The sequence below is a fragment of the Oncorhynchus tshawytscha genome, linkage group LG11 (genome assembly GCF_018296145.1).
Source record: "Oncorhynchus tshawytscha isolate Ot180627B linkage group LG11, Otsh_v2.0, whole genome shotgun sequence".
Taxonomy (NCBI): domain Eukaryota; kingdom Metazoa; phylum Chordata; class Actinopteri; order Salmoniformes; family Salmonidae; genus Oncorhynchus; species Oncorhynchus tshawytscha.
This window is the reverse complement of record NC_056439.1, coordinates 6,601,666-6,625,125: the sequence shown is the minus strand read 5'-3', so window position 1 is coordinate 6,625,125 and position 23,460 is coordinate 6,601,666. Positions and strand designations below refer to the sequence as shown.

The following is a 23,460-nucleotide window of genomic DNA, read 5'->3' as shown; positions in this document are numbered from 1 at the left end:
TTAATGACAGTGGGTTTTCCAATTTGCCATTGCAACGTTTTTGGCAACTTCCTCCCAAAATTGGAAGTCAAATGTTTTGCCATTGAAATAGCATGATAATCCCAAAATGTATTTAATAACAACAAGAAATGGGTGATTTTTAACTTTCTGATCCTCCCCAACATCCCTGCCTCCCTCATACAATTTGTTTCAGATTTGGTGGTTCAACAGCATTATTTTCATTTGTCATCTGTTGTGTCACGTTATTCAGATCTATGCATTTATCAGTACGGTCCGCTCCACACTTAACTATCACCACAGACAACGGTGTCACTATCAGTACAGTCAACTCCTACTATAGCACTTGGTCCACCCTTTAACAGTCCCTCCACATGTACAGTATATTGCATTTTTTGGACAAATACAACAACATCTGAAGAAGCCTTTGACTTGCCTCCCAAAGTGCCACCATACACAGCACAGCCATTAGTTAGACAGCACAAACATGTTTACATCAGCAAGAGCAGGGCAGGGCTCATGATTGGAATATCAATTGCAGTGTGTAATGCAGTGCAGCCTCGTTTTATTTTCACCATCTCAGCAGCGCAAAAAACTCGGGAACGAAGTTTGACGTGTAACTTTTCCCTGTGCTTCTCCGAGCATGCACTTCCTATAGCCTATTATAAACTGGGTGGTTCGAGCCCTGAATGGTGATTGGCTGAAAGCCATGGTATACCATTTGTTATGACAAAACATGTATTTTTACTGTTCTAATTACTTTGTTAACCAGTTTATAATAGCAATAAGGCACCTCAGGGGTTTGTGATAAATGGCCAATATGCCACGGCTAAGGGCTGTGTCCTAGCATTCCGCGTTGCGTCGTACATAAGAACAGCCCTTAGCCATAGTATATTGATCATATACCACCACCTCCATATACCACACCCCCTGCAGTTTATCAAGTTCATGCACATTTTTTGTTGAGACATGTGTATGTGTGGTTTTCATGGTGTATTTAAAACTGATCTCACCCTATTCTGCATAAACACGACAGCGCTTTATAACCAATATACACTTAAATATACCTTCACATACCCACACAAACAAACACCTACTGTACACGACAAAATAGTTTAGTCAGGCTTGTCTGATGATGACTTTCGACTTATCATCGCTGACTATATGTCCACCATGATGGGTTTAAAAACAATTCAATTATTCTGTAACTACAGTATAGGACTCAAACGTAGTGAGGATGGGTAAACACTCCATGTTTAATCTGTGTGTACGTACCTGAGGGAGTATACAGTATGTCTGTGTAATCTGTATCACCTGTCTCTTCCAGGAGGAGGGTCCAGAGGTGCTGCTGGTGAAGGAGGAGGGGTGTGAGGAGAGTCTGGGCAACCCTGAGGGGACCATGGTCATGGAGGACAACCAGACTATACCTCCTCCTGAACCCACAGAGGAACCAGCTGAGCAGCACAGGACCACACACAGTCTCACTGAGGTGAGCCCACTGTGAACTTCTGTCTGAATGGTATTAGGTCAGGGCCTGTATCCACAAAGCCTCTCATTGCAGGAGTGCTGATCTAGGATCAGTTTAGCCTTTTAGATCCTAATGAATAAAACTATATAGGCAGGTGGGGACCTTATCCTAGATCAGCACTCTTACTCTTAGATGCTTTGTGGATACAGGCCCAGGTCTTGATTCATTTTGTCTTAAGTGTGGGACCATGCCTTTAAATTATCAAACCATTAAAGCGTTTCAAGTAATCAAATCAACTAACATGTTTGCATAATACTCATAGCAATCCCTCATTCTTGATCCAACATCCTCTCACTCTGTATCTCTTACAGTCAGTAGACATGGAGGATGGGAAGCCTGATCTGCTGCTGGTCAAAGAGGAGACAATAGAAGACGAACCAGAGAGCATTGACCTGCTGAGTGGACTAAAGATGGGGGAGCAAGGTAAGGGAGAAATACATATAGCCTACATACAGTAATAGATCTTCAATGGGAATAGTGATGCACCTGGCTATGATTCTGTCTTTCATAAAATGAAATCAATACAACTTATGTTTACATACAAAAACACATATGTATGAACTTGACCAGATAATTGAGATTAAAAAAACTCCATATTTAGAGTTCTCTGCCATGTTTATTTTCTGCCATGTTTATTTTTCTGCAGGTGGTTGGCTGGAGGATGACAGAGGAGACTGGGCGGCCATCTTGGATTCACAGACCCAGACGGATGCAGCTAAGGGCCCGCGGGACAACATAGTGGAGGTCAGTGGATGGGACAGCGTCCTCAACTCTGGGCTGGGGAACAACACTGTTAACCAGAAACAGACAGTCGAACACAAAACCACGTCTGAATTTAGTCTCCATGACAACAGACTGGCTGAGACCAGGGTGAGGCGTAGATTTGGTCTGCAGGGACGGGGAGGTGTCCCTATGCGGCAGGAGAAAACAGACACAGATGCGGCTAGCGAAGCTCCGTCCTGCTCCTATAATTGTGATTCAGAGAGACTGATGGTGCCTCAGGTTAACCCCCTAACAGGTACTGCCTTCAGCCTGCCTTCTATAGGATCTATCAACTGGAACATGGACCCTGCGACAACACAGACACTCCCTGGCCTTCATCCTCCTCACACTCTCCTTATGTTAAACCAGAACTCAGACAATGCCAGTGCCTCAACACTAAATGGCTACACAAGCCCATTGACAAATGACAGTAGTAGTGACGCTGTCAGTAGATCCGGTGGCAAGGAGAAGCAGTTTTCGTATTCTTTTTGTGGGAAAGCCTTCAATTTACCCAAACAGGTGCAGCTCGACCAGAGGATGCACACGGGGGAGAAATCGTTTGGCTGCCACCTGTGCCATGCCAGTTTCTCCCGCTCGTTCAACCTGAAGAGGCACCAGAGGGTCCACACAGGGGAGAAAACCTACAGCTGCCCCCAGTGTGAGAAGCGGTTTTCCCACCAGCACCACCTGAAGCGGCACCAGAGAGTCCACACAGGGGAGAAATCCTACAGCTGCCCCAGTGTAAGAAGAGGTTCTCCCACCAGTACCATCTGAAGATGCATCTTAAGGTCTATACGGGAGAATGTTTGCCTATACTCACTGCAGGAAGAGGTTCTCAGAGAGGAGCTACCTCAGGATACACCAGCAGAAAATGCACACGGCCCATGTATAGAGTATAGTGACATGTAGCACTAGTTTGTTTGTTTGTAGTTAATTCTGTTGGTTTTGGATGTATTAGGGAACTGGATGAGGTGAACTGAGGAAAGAATGAGTATGGTGACATAAACCCCACTGATCTCATGATCCTTATTAATACATACCCCAGTTCTTACTCCCAGTCCCCTCCTGACCTCATCACTAACTGCAATGACTGCCTTTTTCCCTGGATACCCTCACTCCCCTCAAAACCCGCTCAGTCTCCTTCACCCACCCTGCTCCCTGGTACACCCCCGAGCTACGCCAGTTAAAAGCCAGTGGACGTCTGCAAGGGGACTGGTCTAGTAGTTCATTCTCAAACATACAAAGATCACCTGTTAAAATATGAGAACGCCCTCTCAGCTGCAAGAACATTTTACTACTGCAACATCAACTCTGTTTAAAAACAACCCAAAAGTTATCTTCTCCACAGTGAACCGCCTACTTCAGTCTCCTGACAACTTCCCTGCAGACTCCTCCCCCAAACAGTGCAACAAGTTCCTGAAAATCCATGACATTCACCAACACCTACTTACAATGCCCAGTACAACCTCAGCATCACCATAGATCGTTTTTACGGTCCCTCTGTCAACACAAGTCAAAAGCCTTGGGGTCACTTTGGACCGAAACCCTCATCCATGCCCTCGTCACTTCCCGTTTGGACTATTGCAACACTCTCCCTCCCAAACTCACCAACAGACTTCAACTGGTCCAGAACTCTGCTGCCAGAATCCTCACCCAGATCAACCGATCACATTATACCAATCCTCATCAATCTACACTGGCTCCCTGTGCAATCCCGTATTAACTTCTAAGGTACTCCTCCTCATCTACAAAGCCCCCCACAACCTGGCACCCACCTACCTCTCTGACCTTCACCCAGCACATGCCCCCTCTGCTCCACCTTTTTACATGTCACCCCCCCCCATTCACAGGTCAAATAGAGGGTGCTTATATTTGTCCTGTTTCACTGTATGTATTAGTGGTTAACCAGTGTGAGATGTGAAATGGAAATGTGTGTTTTTTTTTATTTCCCAACGCCCTCAGACACCCTGGGAGAGTGTCACGGGGAGGGATGAGCCATTATTGACGGCGATACTGGAGCAATTAGGGTACATTGACAGATGTTTTATCTAGTTTGCTCAAGGATTGGAACCAGCGACATTTTCGGTAACCAGCCCAATTCTCTTAACCGCTAGGCTACCTGCCGCCTCTCCACCATAGTTGCCTGAACCTTCAACTGCTCTGCACCAGGCTCTGGAATGCACACACCCCAAACATACAACATGCAGACTCAGTCATCTCATTCAAAAACATCCTAAAAACTCACCTCTTCAAGGATGCCTATAACCTATAGCCTATCATTGACTCTGTCCTACCTAACCCCCCCCACCCCGTGTCTTCTCAGTATACCTACAGTGCCTTCAGAAAGTATTCAGTTCACACCACTTGATTTTTTTCCACATGTTGTTGTGTTACAGGATTAAATAGAACATTTACAGTGCCTTGCAAAAGTATTTGTACCCCATGGCATTTTTCCTATTTTGTTGCATTACAACCTGTAATTTAAATGGATTTTTATTTGGATTTCATGTAATGTACATACACAAAATAGTCCAAATTGGTGAAGTGAAGATGAAAAAAATGACTTGTTTCAAAGAATTAAAACGGAAAAGTGGTGCGTGCATCTGTATTCACCCCCTTTGCTATGAAGCCCCTAAATAAGATCTGGTGCAACCAATTACCTTCAGAAGTCACATAATTCGTTAAATAAAGTCCACCTGTGTGCAATCTAAGGGTCACATGATCTGTCACATGATCTCAGTATACACACACACACACCTGTTCTGAAAGGCCCCAGAGTCTGCAACACCACTAAGCAAGGGGCACCACCAAGCAAGCGGCACTATGAAGACCAAGGAGCTCTCCAAACAGGTCAGGGACAAAGTTGTGAAGAAGTACAGATCAGAGTTGGGTTATGAAACATATCCGAAACTTTGAACATTCCACGGAGCACCATTAAATCCATTTTCAAAAAATTGAAAGAATATGGCACCAAAACAAACCTGCCAAGAGAGGGCCGCCCACCAAAACTCACGGACCAGGCAAGGAGGTCATTAATCAGAGAGGCAACAAAGAGACCAAAGATAACCCTGAAGGAACTGCAAAGCTCCACAGCGGAGATTGGAGTATCTGTCCATAGGACCACTTTAAGCTGTACACTCCACAGAGCTTGGCTTTATGAAAGAGTGGCCAGAAAAAAAGCCACTGCTTAAAGAAAGAAATAAGCAAACATGTTTGGTGTTTGCCAAAAGGCATGTGGGAGACTCCCCTAACATATGGAAGAAGGTACTCGGGTCAGATGAGACTAAAATTGAGCTTTTTGGCCATCAAGGAAACCCCTATGACTGGCGCAAATCCATAACCTCATCACCCTGAGAACACCATCCCGACAGTGAAGCATGGTGGTGGCAGCATCATGCTTTGGGGATGTTTTTCATCGGCAGGGACTGGGAAACTGGTCAGAATTTAAGGAATGATGGATGGTGCTAAATACAGGGAAATTCTTGAGGGAAACCTGTTCGTCTTCCAGAGATTTGAGACTGGGACGGAGGTTCACCTTCCAGTACGACAATGACCCTAAGCATACTGCAAGAGCAACACTCAAGTGGTTAAGGGGAAACATTTTAATGTCTTGGAACGGGCTAGTCAAAGCCCAGACCTCAATCCAATTGAGTATCTGTGGTATGACTTAAGGATTACTCTACACCAGCGGAACCCATCCAATTTGAAAGAGCAGGAGCAGTTTTGCCTTGAAGAATGGGCAAAAATCCCAGTAGCTAGATGTGCCAAGCTTATAGAGACATACTCCAAGAGACTTGCAGCTGCAAAAGGTGGCGCTACAAAATATTGACTTTTGGGGGGTGAATAGTTATGCACGCTCAAGATTTGTTTTTTTGGTATTATTTCTTGTTTGTTTCACAATAAATATTTTGCATCTTCAAAGTGGTAGGCATGTTGTGTACATCAAATGATACACCCCCCCCCAAAAAAAAAAAAATCTATTTTAATTCCAGGTTGTAAGGCAACAAAATAGGAAAAATGGGGGTGAATACTTTCGCAAGTCACTGTATTAAATTATCAAATTGAGATTTTTGTTTTGTCAGTGGACTACACACAATACCCCATAATGTCAAAGTGGAATTAAGTTTTTTGAAATGTTTACAAATTAATTAAAAATTAAAAGCTGAAATGTCTTGAGTCAATAAGTATTCAACCCCTTTGTTATGGCAAGATTCAACCACAAATACCAGGGAGGTTTTCCAATGCCTCGCAAAGAAGAGCAGCTATTGGTAGATGTGTAAAAATAAAATAAAAAGCAGATATTGAATATCCCATTGAGCATGAGGAAGCTAGTTCCACTGTGGATGGTTATCAATACACTCAGTCACTACAAAGATACAGACGTCCTTCCTAACTCAGTTACCGTAGAGGAAGGAAACCTCTCAGGGATTTCACCATGATGCCAATGGTGAAATTAAAACAGAGTTTAATGGCTGTGAAAGGAGAAAACAGAGGATAGATCAACGACATTGTAGTTACTCCACAATACTAACCTAATAGACAGAGTGAGAAGAAAGAAGTCTGTATAGAATTGAAATAGTCCATAACATGCATCTTGTTTGCAACAAAAGCATAAAGTAATACTGCAAAAAATGTGGCAAAGCAATTCACCTTTTGTCCTGAATACAAAGTGTTGTGTTTGGGGCAAACCCAATACAGTACATTACTGAGTACCATTCTCCATATTTTCAAGCATTGTGGTGGCTGCATCATGTTATGGGTATGCTTGTAATCTTTAAGGACTGGGGAGTTTTTCAGGGTAAAAATAAACAGAATAGAGCTAAGCACAAGCAAAGTCTTAGAGGAAAACCTGGTTCAGTCTGCTTTCCACCAGACACTGGGAGATTAATTCAACTTTCTGCAGGACAATAACCTAAAATACAAGGCCAAATATACACCGGAGTTGCTTGCCAAGAAGACAATGAATGTTCCTGAGTGGCTGGGTTCTATGGCAAGACATGAAATGGGTTGTCTAGCAATGAACAACATCCAATTCAACAGAGCTTGAAGAATTTTGAATAGAATATTGGAAAAATGTTGCACAGTCCAGGTGTGAAAAGCTCTTAAAGGCTTACCCGGAAACACTGCCAAAGGTGCTTCTACAAAGTATTGACTCAGGGGTGTGAATACGTATGTAAATTAGATTTCTGTACTTTATTTTTTATACATTTGCAAACATTTCTAAAAACAGTTTTTAACTTTGTCATTATGGGGCATTGTGTGTAGATGGGTGAGATGTATTTAATCAATTTTGAATTCAGACTAGCACAAATAAATGTGGAATAATTCAAAGGGTATGAATACTTTCTTAAGGCACCTACAGTACATTCGGAAAGTATTCAGACCTCTTGACTTTTCACATTTTGTTACATTCCAGCCTTATAAAATATATATTTTTAAATCTCATTAACACAATACCCAATGATGATAAAGTAAAAACAAGTTAAGAATGTTTTGCACATACAAAAAATATCACATTTACATAAGTATTCAGACCCTTTGCTAGGAGACACAAAATTGTGCTCAGGTGCATCCTTCCATTCATCATCCTTGACATGTTTCTACAACTTGATTGGAGTCCACCTGTGGTAAATCCAATTGATTGGACATGATTTGGAAAGGCACACACCTGTCCATATTCGGTCCCACAGTTGACAGTGCATGTCAGAGCAAAAACCAAGCCATCATATCGAAAGAATTGTCTGTAGAGCTCCAGGACAGGATTGTGTCAAGGCACAGATCTGGGGAAGGGTACCAAAACATTTCTGCAGCATTGAAGGTCCCCAAGAACAGTGGCCTCTATCATTCTTAAATGGAAGAAGTTTGGATCCACCAAGACTGGCTGCCCGGGCAAAATGGTCTAGAGGTCCCTCGAGAGAGAGAAAGAAAGAGAATTAGAGAGCATATGTGGGGTGGCCAGTCCTCTTCTGGCTGTGCCGGGTGGAGATTATAACAGAACATGAGCAATTGGGGAGAAGAGCCTTGGTCAGGGATGTGACCAAGAACTCGATGGTCACTCTGACAGAGCTCCAGAGTTCCTCTGTGGAGATGGGAGAAACTTCCAAAAGGACAACCATCTCTGCAGCATTCCACCAATCAGGCCTATATGGTAGAGTGGCCAGACGGAAGCCACTCTTCAGTAAAAAGCACATGACAGCCCGCTTGGAGTTTGCCAAAAGGCACCTAACGGACTCTCAGACAATGAAAAACAAGATTCTCTGGTCTGATGAAATGAAGATTGAATTCTTTGGCCTGAATGCCAAGGGTCACGTCTGGAGGAAACCTAGCACCATCCCTACGGTGAAGATGGTGGTGGCAGCATCATGCCGTGGGGATGTTTGTCAGCGGCAGGGACTGGGAGACTAGTCAGGATCGAGGCAAAGATGAATGGAGAAAAGTACAGAGAGATTCTTGATGAAAATCTGCTCCAGAGCGCTCAGGACCTCAGACTTGGGCGAAGATTCACCGTCCAACAGGACAACTACCATAAGCACACAGCCAAGACAACGCAGGAGTGGCTTCGGGACAAGTCTGAATGTTCTTGAGTGGCCCAGCCAGAGCCCGGACTTGAACCTGATCGAACATCTCTGACGAGACCTGAAAATAGCTGTGCAGCAACGCTCCCCATCCAACCGGACAGGGCTTGAGAGGCTCTGCAGAGAAGAATGGGAGAAACTCCCTAAATACAGGTGTGCCAAGCTTGTAGCTTCAACAAAGTACTGAGTGAAGGGTCAGAATACTTATGTAAAGGGAATATATCTGTTACTTTTATTTACCCAAAAAATTACAAACCTGTTTTTCCTTTGTCATTATGGGGTATTGTGTGTAGATTGATGAGGGGGGAAAAACAATTTAATCCATTTTTGAATAAGGCTTTAAACTAACAAAATGTGGGAAAAGGGGTCCCAATACTTTCCGAATGCACTGTATGTGTCCCCCTATCCTGCACCCTAAACCGGGTCCATATCCTCTACCCAACTCCTCCCTCCTCTTTTTATCTGCCCTGTTTTGTCTGGTCCTTTATTTAAATATTAATTTGATTGATGCACTTGATTTGATCTTTTGTACAGTTATTGATTTTATGTAGGCCTACATTTAATGTAAGATTACCTTTATTTCCCTGAAAGGTGTCCTCCAAATAGAATGTATTATTATTCTATTATTATGATGATGATGATGATGATGATGATGAGGCAGACTGGATATGGTGATGGTTGATTTGATGGTGTCTGTAAAAATGCTTCACTGATGAAGAGTAACAAACTTTGTCCCTTTAGGTTGATACTGGTGTTTTATAGACAGATAATGATAGTGACTTAATTCATGTTTACCTGACATTAAGTAGTAAAGATGTGTGTAATGTTGAACCTTTTCATAAGTATTCTAAAATAAATTTTTATCAAAGCGAGGGTACCAGATTTACAGAAAAGGTAGTGTTACCATAGTGATAAGTTATTCTACTTGTCACGTATTGTTTTGTGCAATAAAAGTAATGTACTTCATATTATGTGAGTGTGTGACCATTTTGTTAAATACAACGTGAACTGTGTCGACTGCCTTGGCTATTTTTGTATCATTGCAGGGACTGAATTTTCCTTCTCCCTCTCTCTAGTGGTCCGTCAGTTTCGACGGTGACGACTCGTGGATGTCATTTTGGTTTATTGTGGGTTCTTCAGTGTCTCAGGAGTCAGTTTTGAAGAGCAAACTGAGGCATGAGGGACAGACATGTACTTCTGGTGGTGTTATGGGCGCGGTTGTGCAAGAATTATGCTTTGCTCTGGCTGCAGATAGATGTTTCTGTCCCGCTCTAAATTGTCTACAGCGGTGAGCGTTTGAGTGCCAGGTGGATATCGGGTAGAGGCGATGTCTGAGTTGGCTGGGCTGGATATTGCAAAACTTGAGGTTGCGTTTAAGGTGGTCTATGAAGCGCTTTTTGGGGTCGGCCTATATTCTAGTGCCCTTGCTGCAGCTTGCCAAAGAAAATCCTGATGATGTGGCCTGTACATCGGACCTGTGCCTTAATGATCTTAGTCTCAATGCTGGTACTGTTAGCTTTCTGCAGTACCTCCAGGTTGGAGACCTTGTCTTGCCGCCGGATACCCATAATAGATCTCAGAGATTGTGTATGGAATGTCTCCAGCTGTTTGAAGTGGTGACTGTACAGGGTCCAAGTATCACAGCCATACAACAGAGTTAGGATGACTACCACATTGTAGATTTTCACCTTTGTGAAAAGAGTGATGTTATGGTTTAGTATTCTGTTCCTCAGCCTTTCCAATGACTGGCTTGCTTTCTGGATTCTGCTAGTTATTTCTTGGTCGAGTGAGCCATCCTTGGAGATGGTGCTCCCCAGATATGCGAAGTGGTCGACATTCTGGAGCTTGGATCCACTGGGCTGGACAGGAGTGATGGTTAATGATTACAGTTTTTCCCAAGCTTTATCGAAGTTGTCTGCTAAAGACTGGAGGTCTGCCTCTGTGTACGCAAGTAGAGCACAGTCATCAGTAAAGAAGGCCTTGCGGACAAAATGTTCTTGTGGTTTGGTCTTTGCTCTTAGCCTGCACAGGTCGTAGATTCAACCATCATCCCTGTATCTGATGTAGATGCCTGTTGAGGTCCTTAGTGGCGTGGTTGAGGACGGCGGTGAAAAAGAGGTTGAACAGCATCGGGCTCAAGATACATCCTTGCTTGATGCCATTGGAGATGGGAAAGCCTCAGAGATATCACCACAACAGTGGATCTGCCCTTGCATTTCGTCATGGAGTATGGCCTTTTGGGGCATCAGGTTTATGGTTGTGGGTCGAACAGTGGATTGTCTGTTCAGGAGATTGCTTAAGTGTTCCACCTCTCTGCAATACTTGTTTTGTCTCTGAGGAGGTTTTTGTCATCTGCTGATCTCAGAGGTGATGTGCAAGATTTCACCGGTCTGTAGATGGTTTTGAGGCATTCAAATAACTGTTTGGTGCAGTGTGTGTCTGCATACATTTGTGTGCATTCTGCTAGTCCCTCTCACCATTGATCTTGCATCGATCGGAGCTGTTTCTGCAGTCTTTGCTGCAAGTTTTTGAACTTGTCTCTCTAGGAGGCAGATTGCATTCTTGTCTTTCCAAAACAAACCCCAGAGTTATTTTCCTTGAGGAGCATCATGATTTCGTCATCATTGTCATTGAACCAGTCTTGGTGGGTTCTCTTTTTAGTGCCAAGGAGTTTTGTTGCTGATTCCTGTACAGTGTCTTTGAACTCCTCACATTTTTCCAAAGGCGTATCTGAGGGGATGATGCAGTTTGCAAGTTGGGTATCCAACTGAGCCCTGAGGTGGGCATCTTGCAGCTTCCCTGGGGAGGGTGTAGATTTTTTTTGTGACGCCTTGGGTGGTTTGGCACGATGTACAGTGGGGCAAAAAAGTATTTAGTCAGCCACCAATTGTGCAAGTTCTCCCACTCAAAAATATGAGGCCTGTAATTTTCATCATAGGTACACTTCAACTATGACAGACAAACTGAGGGGGAAAAAAATCCAGAAAATCACATTGTAGGATTTTTTAATGAATTTATTTGCAAATTATGGTGGAAAATAAGTATTTGGTCACCCACAAACAAGCAAGATTTCTGGCTCTCACAGACCTGTAACTTCTTCAAGAGGCTCCTCTGTCCTCCACTCGTTACCTGTATTAATGGCATCTGTTTGAACTTGTTATCAGTATAAAAGACACCTGTCCACAACCTCAAACAGTCACACTCCAAACTCCACTATGGCCAAGACCAAAGAGCTGTCAAAGGACCCCAGAAACAAAATTGTAGACCTGCACCAGGCTGGGAAGACTGAATCTGCAATAGGTAAACAGCTTGGTTTAAAGAAATCAACTGTGGGAGCAATTATTAGGAAATGGAAGACATACAAGACCACTAATCTCCCTCGATCTGGGACTCCATGCAAGATCTCACTCCGTGGGGTCAAAATGATCACATGAACGGTGAGCAAAAATCCCAGAACCACACGGGGGGACCTAGTGAATGACCTGCAGAGAGCAAAGTAACAAAGCCTACCATCAGTAACACACTACGCCGCCAGGGACTCAAATCCTGCAGTGCCAGACGTGTCCCCCTGCGTAAGCCAGTACATGTCCAGGCCCATCTGAAGTTTGCTAGAGAGCATTTGGATGATCCAGAAGAAGATTGGGAGAATGTCATACGGTCAGATGAAACCAAAATATAACTTTTTGGTAAAAACTCAACTTGTTGTGTTTGGAGGACAAAGAATGCTGAGTTGCATCCAAAGAACACCATACCTACTGTGAAGCATGGGGGTGGAAACATCATGCTTTGGGACTGTTTTTCTGCAAAGGGACCAGGACGACTGATCTGTGTAAAGGAAAGAATGAATGGGGCCATGTATCGTGAGATTTAGAGTGGAAAGCTCCTTCCATCAGCAAGGGCATTGAAGATTAATTGTGGCTGGGTCTTTCAGTATGACAATGATCCCAAACACACCGGCCGGGCAATGAAACAGTGGCTTCGTAAGAAGCATTTCAAGGTCCTGGAGTGGCCTAACCAGTCTCCAGATCTCAACCCCATAGAAAATCTTTGGAGGGAGTTGAAAGTCCGTGTTGCCCAGCAACATACCCCAAACATCACTGCTCTAGAGGAGATCTGCATGGAGGAATGGGCCAAAATACCAGCAACAGTGTGTGAAAACCTTGTGAAGACTTACAGAAAACGTTTGACCTCTGTCATTGCCAACAAAAGGTATATAACAAAGTATTGAGATAAGTATTTAGTCAATAACAAAAGTTTATTTAAAAATTAAAAATCCTACAATGTGATTTTCTCATTTTGTCTGTCATAGTTGAAGTGTACCTATGATGAAAATTACAGGCCTCTCATCTTTTTAAGTGGGAGAACTTGCACAATTGGTGGCTGACTAAATACTTTTTTGCCCCACTGTACATACCAAGGATCGCTCTGACCATTCTATGTGCAGCACTCTTCGCCATGCATGGCTCTTGGTATCTTGACATCCTTAATGTCGGTCTGTCGCACAATGATATAATCCATCAGGTGCTTGGATCTTGGGTGCATTCATGTAGTTTTGTACTTGTCTGCTTGCCCGACAATGGTGTTGATGATGGCGAGGCTATGCTCTGAGCATTTGCTCAAGAGCAGGTGCCCATTTCCATTCATGGTTCCCACTCCATATTTGCTAATCACTCCTTGCCAGTTGGTGCCGTCTTTGCCCACCCTGGCATTGAAGTCTCCAGCAATGATTAGTTTGTCAATCCGGGGAGTTGTTGGATGAGTAGAACTGCTCTTTCATATTGTCAGGGCTTGGTAATGTAGGTGCATTAGCACTGATTATTGTGGCATGTCTGGTCTTGTTGAGAGGAATCCTGATTTTCATTAGCCTCTCATTTATGTCGGAGGGTAAAATTTTATTGGTCACATACACATGGTTAGCCGATGATACAGCCCAACAGGATGCTCTCAATTGTGCACCTGTAAAAGTTAGTGAGGGCAAACTTGATGATTGAGTTGGAGGCGTGCATGGCCACGCAGTCGTGGGTGAACAGGGAGTACAGAAGGGGGCTGAGCATGCACCCTTGTGGGGCCCCAGTGTTGAGGATCAGCGGAGTGTAGATTTTGTTTCCCACTTTCACCACCTGGGGGCGGCCCGTCAGGAAATCCAGGACCCAATTGCACAGGGCGGAGTCGAGACCCAGGGTCTCAAGCTTAATGATGAGCTTGGAGGGTACTATGGTGTTGAATGCTGAGATGTAGTCAATGAACAGATGTAGTCAATGAACAGCATTCTTACATAGGTATTCCTCTTGTCCAGATGGGATTGGGCAGTGTGCAGTGTGATGGCGATTGCATCGTCTAGACCGATTGGGGCGGTAAGCAAATTGAAGTGGGTCTAGGGTGTCAGGTAGGGTGGAAATTACATGATCCTTGACTTGTCTCAAAGCACTTCATGATGACAGAAGTGAGTGCTACGGGGCGATAGTCATTTAAAATCAAATCAAATTTTATTTGTCACATACACATGGTTAGCAAATGTTAATGCGAGTGTAGCGAAATGCTTGTGCTTCTAGTTCCGACAATGCAGTAATAACGAACAAGTAATCTAACTAACAATTCCAACAAAAAAAACTACTGTCTTATACACAGTGTAAGGGGATAAAGAATATGTACATAAGGATATATGAATGAGTGATGGTACAGAGCAGCATAGGCAAGATACGGTAGATGATATCGAGTACAGTATATACATATGAGATGAGTATGTAAACCAAGTGGCATAGTTAAAGTGGCTAGTGATACATGTATTACATAAGGATGCAGTCGATGATATAGAGTACAGTATCTACGTATGCATATGAGATGAATAATGTAGGGTAAGTAACATTATATAAGGTAGCATTGTTTAAAGTGGCTAGTGATATATTTACATAATTTCCCATCAATTCCCATTATTAAAGTGGCTGGAGTAGAGTCAGTGTCATTGACAGTGTGTTGGCAGTAGCCACTCAATGTTAGTGGTGGCTGTTTAACAGTCTGATGGCCTTGAGATAGAAGCTGTTTTTCAGTCTCTCGGTCCCAGCTTTGATGCACCTGTACTGACCTCGCCTTCTGGATGACAGCGGGGTGAACAGGCAGTGGCTCGGGTGGTTGATGTCCTTGATGATCTTTATGGCCTTCCTGTAGCATCGGGTGGTGTAGGTGTCCTGGAGGGCAGGTAGTTTGCCCCCGGTGATGCGTTGTGCAGACCTCACTACCCTCTGGAGAGCCTTACGGTTGAGGGCGGTGCAGTTGCCATACCAGGCGGTGATACAGCCCGCCAGGATGCTCTCGATTGTGCATCTGTAGAAGTTTGTGAGTGCTTTTGGTGACAAGCCGAATTTCTTCAGCCTCCTGAGGTTGAAGAGGCGCTGCTGCGCCTTCCTCACGATGCTGTCTGTGTGAGTGGACCAATTCAGTTTGTCTGTGATGTGTATGCCGAGGAACTTAAAACTTGCTACCCTCTCCACTACTGTTCCATCGATGTGGATGGGGGGTGTTCCCTCTGCTGTTTCCTGAAGTCCACAATCATCTCCTTAGTTTTGTTGACGTTGAGTGTGAGGTTATTTTCCTGACACCACACTCCGAGGGCCCTCACCTCCTCCCTGTAGGCCGTCTCGTCGTTGTTGGTAATCAAGCCTACCACTGTTGTGTCGTCCGCAAACTTGATGATTGAGTTGGAGGCGTGCATGGCCACGCAGTCGTGGGTGAACAGGGAGTACAGGAGAGGGCTCAGAACGCACCCTTGTGGGGCCCCAGTGTTGAGGATCAGCGGGGAGGAGATGTTGTTGCCTACCCTCACCACCTGGGGGCGGCCCGTCAGGAAGTCCAGAACCCAGTTGCACAGGGCGGGATCGAGACCCAGGGTCTCGATCTTGATGACGAGCTTGGAGGGTACTATGGTGTTGAATGCCGAGCTGTAGTCGATGAACAGCATTCTCACATAGGTATTCCTCTTGTCCAGATGGGTTAGGGCAGTGTGCAGTGTGGTTGAGATTGCATCGTCTGTGGACCTATTTGGGCGGTAAGCAAATTGGAGTGGGTCTAGGGTGTCAGGTAGGGTGGAGGTGATATGGTCCTTGACTAGTCTCTCAAAGCACTTCATGATGACGGATGTGAGTGCTACGGGGCGGTAGTCGTTTAGCTCAGTTACCTTAGCTTTCTTGGGAACAGGAACAATGGTGGCCCTCTTGAAGCATGTGGGAACAGCAGACTGGTATAGGGATTGATTGAATATGTCCGTAAACACACCGGCCAGCTGGTCTGCGCATGCTCTGAGGGCGCGGCTGGGGATGCCGTCTGGGCCTGCAGCCTTGCGAGGGTTAACACGTTTAAATGTCTTACTCACTTCGGCTGCAGTGAAGGAGAGACCGCATGTTTTCGTTGCAGGCCGTGTCAGTGGCACTGTATTGTCCTCAAAGCGGGCAAAAAAGTTATTTAGTCTGCCTGGGAGCAAGACATCCTGGTCCGTGACTGGGCTGGGTTTCTTCCTGTAGTCCGTGATTGACTGTAGACCCTGCCACATGCCTCTTGTGTCTGAGCCGTTGAATTGAGATTCTACTTTGTCTCTGTACTGGCGCTTAGCTTGTTTGATAGCCTTGCGGAGGGAATAGCTGCACTGTTTGTATTCAGCCATGTTACCAGACACCTTGCCCTGATTAAAAGCAGTGGTTCGTGCCTTCAGTTTCACACGAATGCTGCCATCAACCCAAGGTTTCTGGTTAGGGAATGTTTTAATCGTTGCTATGGGAACGACATCTTCAACGCACGTTCTAATGAACTCGCACACCGAATCAGCGTATTCGTCAATGTTGTTGTCTGACGCAATACGAAACATCTCCCAGTCCACGTGATGGAAGCAGTCTTGGAGTGTGGAGTCAGCTTGGTCGGACCAGCGTTGGACAGACCTCAGCGTGGGAGCTTCTTGTTTTAGTTTCTGTCTGTAGGCAGGGATCAACAAAATGGAGTCGTGGTCAGCTTTTCCGAAAGGGGGCCGGGGCAGGGCCTTATATGCGTCGCGGAAGTTAGAGTAACAATGATCCAAGGTCTTTCCACCCCTGGTTGTGCAATCGATATGCTGATAAAATTTAGGGAGTCTTGTTTTCAGATTAGCCTTGTTAAAATCCCCAGCTACAATGAATGCAGCCTCCGGATAAATCGTTTCCAGTTTGCAGAGAGTTAAATAAAGTTTGTTCAGAGCCATCGATGTGTCTGCTTGGGGGGATATATACGGCTGTGATTATAATCGATGAGAATTCTCTTGGTAGATAATGCGGTCTACATTTGATTGTGAGGAATTCTAAATCAGGTGAACAGAAGGATTTGAGTTCCTGTATGTTTCTTTCATCACACCATGTCACGTTAGTCATAAGGCATACGCCCCCGCCCCTCTTCTTACCAGAAAGATGTTTGTTTCTGTCGGCGCGATGCGTGGAGAAACCCGCTGGCTGCACCGCTTCGGATTGCGTCTCTCCAGTTAGCCATGTTTCCGTGAAGCAGAGAACGTTACAGTCTCTGATGTCCCTCTGGAATGCTACCCTTGCTCGGATTTCATCAACCTTGTTGTCAAGAGACTGGACATTGGCGAGAAGAATGCTAGGGAGAGGTGCACGATGTGCCCGTCTCCGGAGTCTGACCAGAAGACCGCTTCGTTTCCCTCTTTTTCTGAGTCGTTTTTTCGGGTCGCTGCATGGGATCCACTCCGTTGTCCTGTTTGTAAGGCAGAACACAGGATCCGCATCGCGAAAAACATATTCTTGGTCGTACTGATGGTGAGTTGACGCTGATCTTATATTCAGTAGTTCTTCTCGGCTGTATGTAATGAAACCTAAGATGAACTGGGGTACTAGTGTAAGAAATAACACGTAAAAAAACAAAAAACTGCATAGTTTCCTAGGAACGCGAAGCGAGGCGGCCATCTCTGTCGGCGCCGGAACAACTAACAATTTAGTTCAGTTATCTTTGCTTTCTTTGGAACAGGAACAATGGTGGCCATCTTGAAGCATGTGGGGAAAGCAGACTGGGATAGAGATTGATTGAATATGTCCGTAAACACACTACGGAGAAGGAGAGCCCACAGTCTTTGGTCGCTGGCCGTGTCGGTGGAACTATATTGTCCTCCAAGAGCGTAAAGAAGTTGTTTAATTTGTCTGGGGCCCACTACTGAAGTCTTGCAGGTGCCTGTGAAGGTTGGTTTTCATGGCAAGTCCCAACCCATGTATTCTATCCTCATCGTTTGGTTTCCCTTTCCAGAAAAACGTTCACTGATGGTGCCATCGTCAGCTAACCTTGTTTCACTCAGAGCTGCTATGTTGATCTTACATCTGCTCAGTTCTCTGCACAGCAAGGGAGTTCTTCTCTCGGGATGTTGTCCATTGTTCTAACATTCCAAGCAGCTATTATGAGCTTATTTTTTACTGGTTTGCCTGTTGTTTCTTTTTTGTTTATATTGCTTATGTTTCTACCGTTTGGGGAATGATCTGCCAGCCACAGTAAGCTGGACAGATTCAGTAGAGCAGGCAATTTCTAGGGCACCTTTTCTTGCCCCTTCCCTAGGTTAGATTGAACAGTGCTGTCCTAAAAGGGCTGCTCAGACATCCAGGGTGCTGCCATACATTTTCTCTGTCCTGGTTACGCAGATGAGCGGCCAATATCCTGGACCGCCAACATGCAGGTTCATGGCTACGACTGCCAGTGAACATCTCTCCCTGTCCATTCGCCATTCCCCCACCACTGTAGGGCTGTAGAGAAGTGATGTTAGCATGAGTTACCTGTGCGTGAGTTAATTATAGTGGGGGAGAGCCGTTGCACTGAGAAAGTCCCACTGTCTCTGCATCCAAAGCTAGGGCCCAGAGGCACGGTAAATGTTGCGGCTGGAAGCTTCTTCAGCTCCAGTGGACGGTCAGGGACATGTGTGCCCTGCCTTTGTGCACTCCACAATGCATTGTTGCTATTTAACCCATAGGTGGGTTAGAGATTGACGGGCGCCAGGGCATGTCTGCTCACTGCACAACTCGTCTCTGGGGCCCACTACTGCTCCGAGATCCCCTGTAGTTGAATATGGGGTCGCTCGATACCCAGTTACGATGTATTGCCACGGGGAGGCACTACAGTAGTCTTGGTGGTGGAGAGGCTATGTACTGGCAGGGGAGACTTACATACAGTGCATTCGGAAAGTATTCGGATCCCTTGACTTTTTCCACATTTTGTTAAGTTACAGCCTTATTCTAAAATGGATGGAATTGTTTCCCCCCCTGTCAACTAACACGCAATGCCCCATAATGACAAGCAAAAACAGGTTTAGACATTTTTGCACATTTATTAAAAATAAACAGAAATATTACATTTACATAAGTATTCAGACCCTTTACTCAGTACTTTGTTGAAGCACCTTTGACAGCGATTACAGCCTTGATTCTTATTGGGTATGACGCTACAAACCTGGCACACCTGTATTTGGGGAGTTTCTCCCATTCTTCTCTGCAGATACTCTCAAGCTCTGTCAGATTGGATGGGGAGTGTCACTGCACAGCTATTTTCAGGTCTCTCCAGAGATGTTTAATAGGGTTCAAGTCTGGGCTCTGGCTAGGCCCCTCAAGGACATTCAGAGAAGTGTCCCGAAGCCACTCCTGCATTGGCTTTGCTGTGTGCATAGGGTCGTATTCCTGTTGGAAGGTGAACCTTTGCCCCAGTCTGAGGTCCTGAGCACTCTGGAGCAGGTTTTCATCAAGGATCTCTCCGTTCTTTGCTCCATTCATCTTCCCTCAATCCTGACTAGTCTCCTAGTCCCTGCCACTGAAAAACATCCCCACAGCATGATGCTGCCACCACCATGCTTCACCGTAGGGATGGTGCCAGGTTTCCTCCAGACATGACACTTGGCATTTAGACCAAAGGGTTCAATCTTGGTTTCATCAGACAAGAGAATCTTGTTTCATGTTTTGAGAGTCCTTCTGGAAGGTTCTCCTATCTTCACAGAGGAACTCTGGAGCTCTGTCAGAGTGACCATTTGGTTCTTGGTCACCTTCCCTGACCAAGGCCCTTCTCCCCTGATTGCTCAGTTTGTCAGGGCGGCCAGCACTAGGAAGCATCTGGTGGTTCCAAAGTCTTCTATTTAAGAATGATGGAGGCCACTGTATTCTTGGGGACCTTCATTGCTACAGAATGTTTTGGGTAACCTTCCCCAGATTTGTGCCTCGACACAATCCCCTTTCGGAGCTCTACGGACAATTCCTTCGACTTCATTGTTTGGTTTTTGCTCTGACATGCATGGTCAACTGTGGGACCTTATATAGACAGGTCTGTGCCTTTCCAAATCATGTCCAATCAATTGAATTTACCACAGGTGGACTTCAATCAAGTTGTAGCAACATCAAGGATGATCAATGGAAACAGGAAGCACCGGAGCTCAATTTTGGGTGCCATAGCAAAGTGTCTGAATACTTATGTAAGTAAGGTATTTATTTCTGTTTTATATAATTTTTTACATGTGCAACAATTTCTAAACCTGTTTTTACTTTTTATTATGGGGTAATGTGTGTAGATTGTGGACTTTTTAAAAACTTAATCCATTTAAAATAAGGCTGTAACACAACGTGGAAAAAGGAAAGGGGTCTGAATACTACTGAATAGCTGAAAGTAGCAAGCAGGCAGGCGGCAAGCACTAACTACCACTACACTACGGCACTAGATGCATCACACACACACAAAGTACTTTGACCATTTGGCAAAGTTAACCATGTGTTGACTGACTTGGTTATTTTTGTGTCATTGCAGGGACTGAGTTTCCATTATACTTATTTCCTGAATCAACACATATGGCCATTTTTTATAATAAACTCCAATGGCTCCATATTGTTCGGTACTTTTAAAAACATGTAACCTTTATTTAACTAAGCAAGTCAGTTAAGAACAAATTGTTATTTACAATGACGGCCTCCCGGGGAACAGTGGGTTAACGGCCTCATTCAGGGGCAGAACGACAGATTTGTAATCTTGTCAACTCAGGGATTCGATCCAGAGACCTTTCGGTTACTGGCCCAACGCTCTAACCACTAGGCTACCTTAATTTAATCACATTGTTAGAGATGGGCTTGACTGTGGTTGACATTTATAATATAATGTCATGTTTCTGTGTGTACAGCAAAGAGTTACTTATATAAACCTTTATGCTTTTCTGTACAATTTGTGTTTATAGTCTGCAGTCCATGAGGACCTGCTGATATCCGGTGTTGCTGGCGGGAGAGACTGGACCTCTGAAGCGGCTGGTCACAAAACCTGGCCCCTGATCAGGACCCTGGATCAGGAGCCGTCACTGTTCCTTCCTGAGTCTGAACCAGGACTGAACCACGAGGGACAGAGACTCCACCACCACACAGAACACAACCAGTGGACAGAGGGACTGAACAACCTCAGTCCTGGTGGTCATCAGAGAGACAGAGGCTCCAGTCAGGGATCCAGTCTGCAGCCCAGACCCTTCTCTTCACAGTCTCAGTGCAGGGATGAAGCAGGGCCTGGGGCTGATAGAGATAGACCCTCCTGTTCCTATGATACAAACACCACAGTATCCATGATGAACAGAGCAGGTCACCCTGGGCTTCAGCATTCACAGCGAGTGGTGGGAGACCCCCCTGGTGGTAGCCTATCAGGAAGCCTGTCTTTTCCTTCAGGGTCTCGTCTAATGCCTTGTGACTGGGTTCATAGAAGGCCTGGGACTGGACCTGGGTCTAGCCTTCCTCGGTTACCTCAGGGTTACCCCACCAATACAGACGGGGTCAGGATAGGTGTTCACCACAAGAAGTACTTAGCCTATAACACAGCACACAATCCCAACAACACCGAAACGATGGCAAGAGGTCAAGGAGGGAGCTCAAAAGCTCCTGCTTCTACCTCCTCTGGTGTCATTGGGTCACAACGTGGCAAGCCGAATATTAGGGCAGACGCCGACAAGCCGTACAGCTGCGCCACGTGTGGGAAGCACTTCACCCGGGCAAACTATTTGAAGGAGCATCAGACAGTTCACACCAAGGAAAGGCCCTTCAAGTGCAAATTATGTTACAAGAGCTTCCCCTTCCGGAGTAACCTTATCAGACATAGGAGTGTCCACAATGGGGAGAAATTGTAGCAGTGTGGCTTGAGATGTACACAGGGGATGTCTGGGAACCATTCTTTAGCTGACATAGTTATATTGTGAAGTGTCTTGGGATAAGAGGGTAATTAACCACATACCCCTCATTAACCCTTTGTTAACTTGTAATTTGAAACAGGCTTGTGTAAATACCTGTTTTTAGAGTGACAGTAAAACTAGGCTAAAACAATGACAGTTTAATATTTACGTTATTGACGTGATGTAGATGCAATAAAGTTCTATAAATTTCTCTATTCTTGCTAACACACTTCATTCTAAACAAGTCTGCTCTCTGCTTAAAAGATGCTGATCATGGCAGATTTGACGTGTATTGTAAGAAGTAGTACCGTATTTCAAAGAACAGAGGGCACACCTTTTTATTTTAACCACAACCTTTGAGGGCAACCAATAAGATCCTTTCTCTTCAGTGTTAACAGAAGTGGTGTGTCTTGATTTGTCTAGTTCTCTCTGGCCTTTTCTCATTTGGGCAAAAGTCCATCCTCTGCAGTAGTGTAGGGTATATGCAGGTATACACCTATATCCACTTATTTTTCAGTGTGCATTGCGTATACTCACTTCTTAAAATCCCCATAATGCGTATAAAAGTAGTGTAGTGGAGGTATACACTGCATAAATTAATAAGGCCGATGGAACATATCAGAATGTTTAGCTTAAAATGTTGCTAAACTATTATTGCTTCACATTTTAGGTGCAGCAATGTGCACACAGCAGTAGGCCTCAGTGGGAATGTTCCAAAATGCAATTTCCAGGTAAACACCATTCTAAAATGTGCACCTCACATTCAAGCGGTTTCCTGGACAGAGATGGTAATATCTGTTAGAAATTTAGAAAGATGGGAGATCTAAAGATGCAACAACCTATCATGGGTTGCTAATTATGACTAGGATAATGCCTTGGCTGTTAGACAATGAAAGAAAGAAAACCAATAGAATCAAATTTATAAAGCCCTTTTTACATCAGCCGATGTCAAAAGTGCTATACAGATGGGCCTCAAGGATGGCGCAGTGGTCTAGGGCACTGCATCTCAGTGCTAGCTGTGCCACCAGAGACTTTGGGTTCACGCCCAGGCTCTGTCGCGGCCGGGAGGTCCGTGGGCCGATGCGCACTGTGTTAAGAAGCAGTGCGTTGGGTTGTGTTTCGGAGGACGCATGGCTTTCGACCTTCCTCTCTCCCGAGCCTGTACGGGAGTTGTAGCGATGAGAGAAGATAGTAACTACTAACAATTGGATACCACGAAATTGGGGAGAAAAGGGGGTAAAAAAAAAAGTTTTAAAAAGTGCTATACAGAAACCCAGCTTAAAATCCCAAACAGCAAGCAATGCAGAAGCTCTGAGGGGTGGCCAGTCCTTTTCTGGCTGTCCTGGGTGGAGATTATAACAGTACATGGCCAAGATATTCAAACGTTCATAGATGACCAGCAGGGTCAAATAATA

General features: G+C 44.8%; 2 protein-coding genes across 5 annotated transcripts in view; both read left to right on the top strand.

Moving 5' to 3' along the window:
- LOC112261341 (zinc finger protein 184-like) overlaps positions 1 to 23,460 on the top strand; it is a 307,911-nt gene that overhangs the window by 14,797 nt on the left and 269,654 nt on the right. The window lies entirely within an intron of this gene.
- Positions 1,895 to 22,260, top strand: LOC121847801 (zinc finger protein 227-like). 2 transcript variants are annotated; one of them, XM_042330568.1, is made up of 3 exons: positions 1,895 to 1,948; positions 2,172 to 2,269; positions 21,077 to 22,260. In XM_042330568.1, exons 1-3 carry the CDS (start codon positions 1,936 to 1,938, stop codon positions 22,001 to 22,003), a joined length of 1,038 nt encoding a protein of 345 aa, XP_042186502.1. In that variant the 5' UTR covers positions 1,895 to 1,935; the 3' UTR covers positions 22,004 to 22,260. The 2 variants fall into 2 exon arrangements, with proteins under 2 accessions (XP_042186502.1, XP_042186503.1); XM_042330569.1 differs by lacking the exon at positions 21,077 to 22,260 and having other exon boundaries at positions 2,172 to 4,670.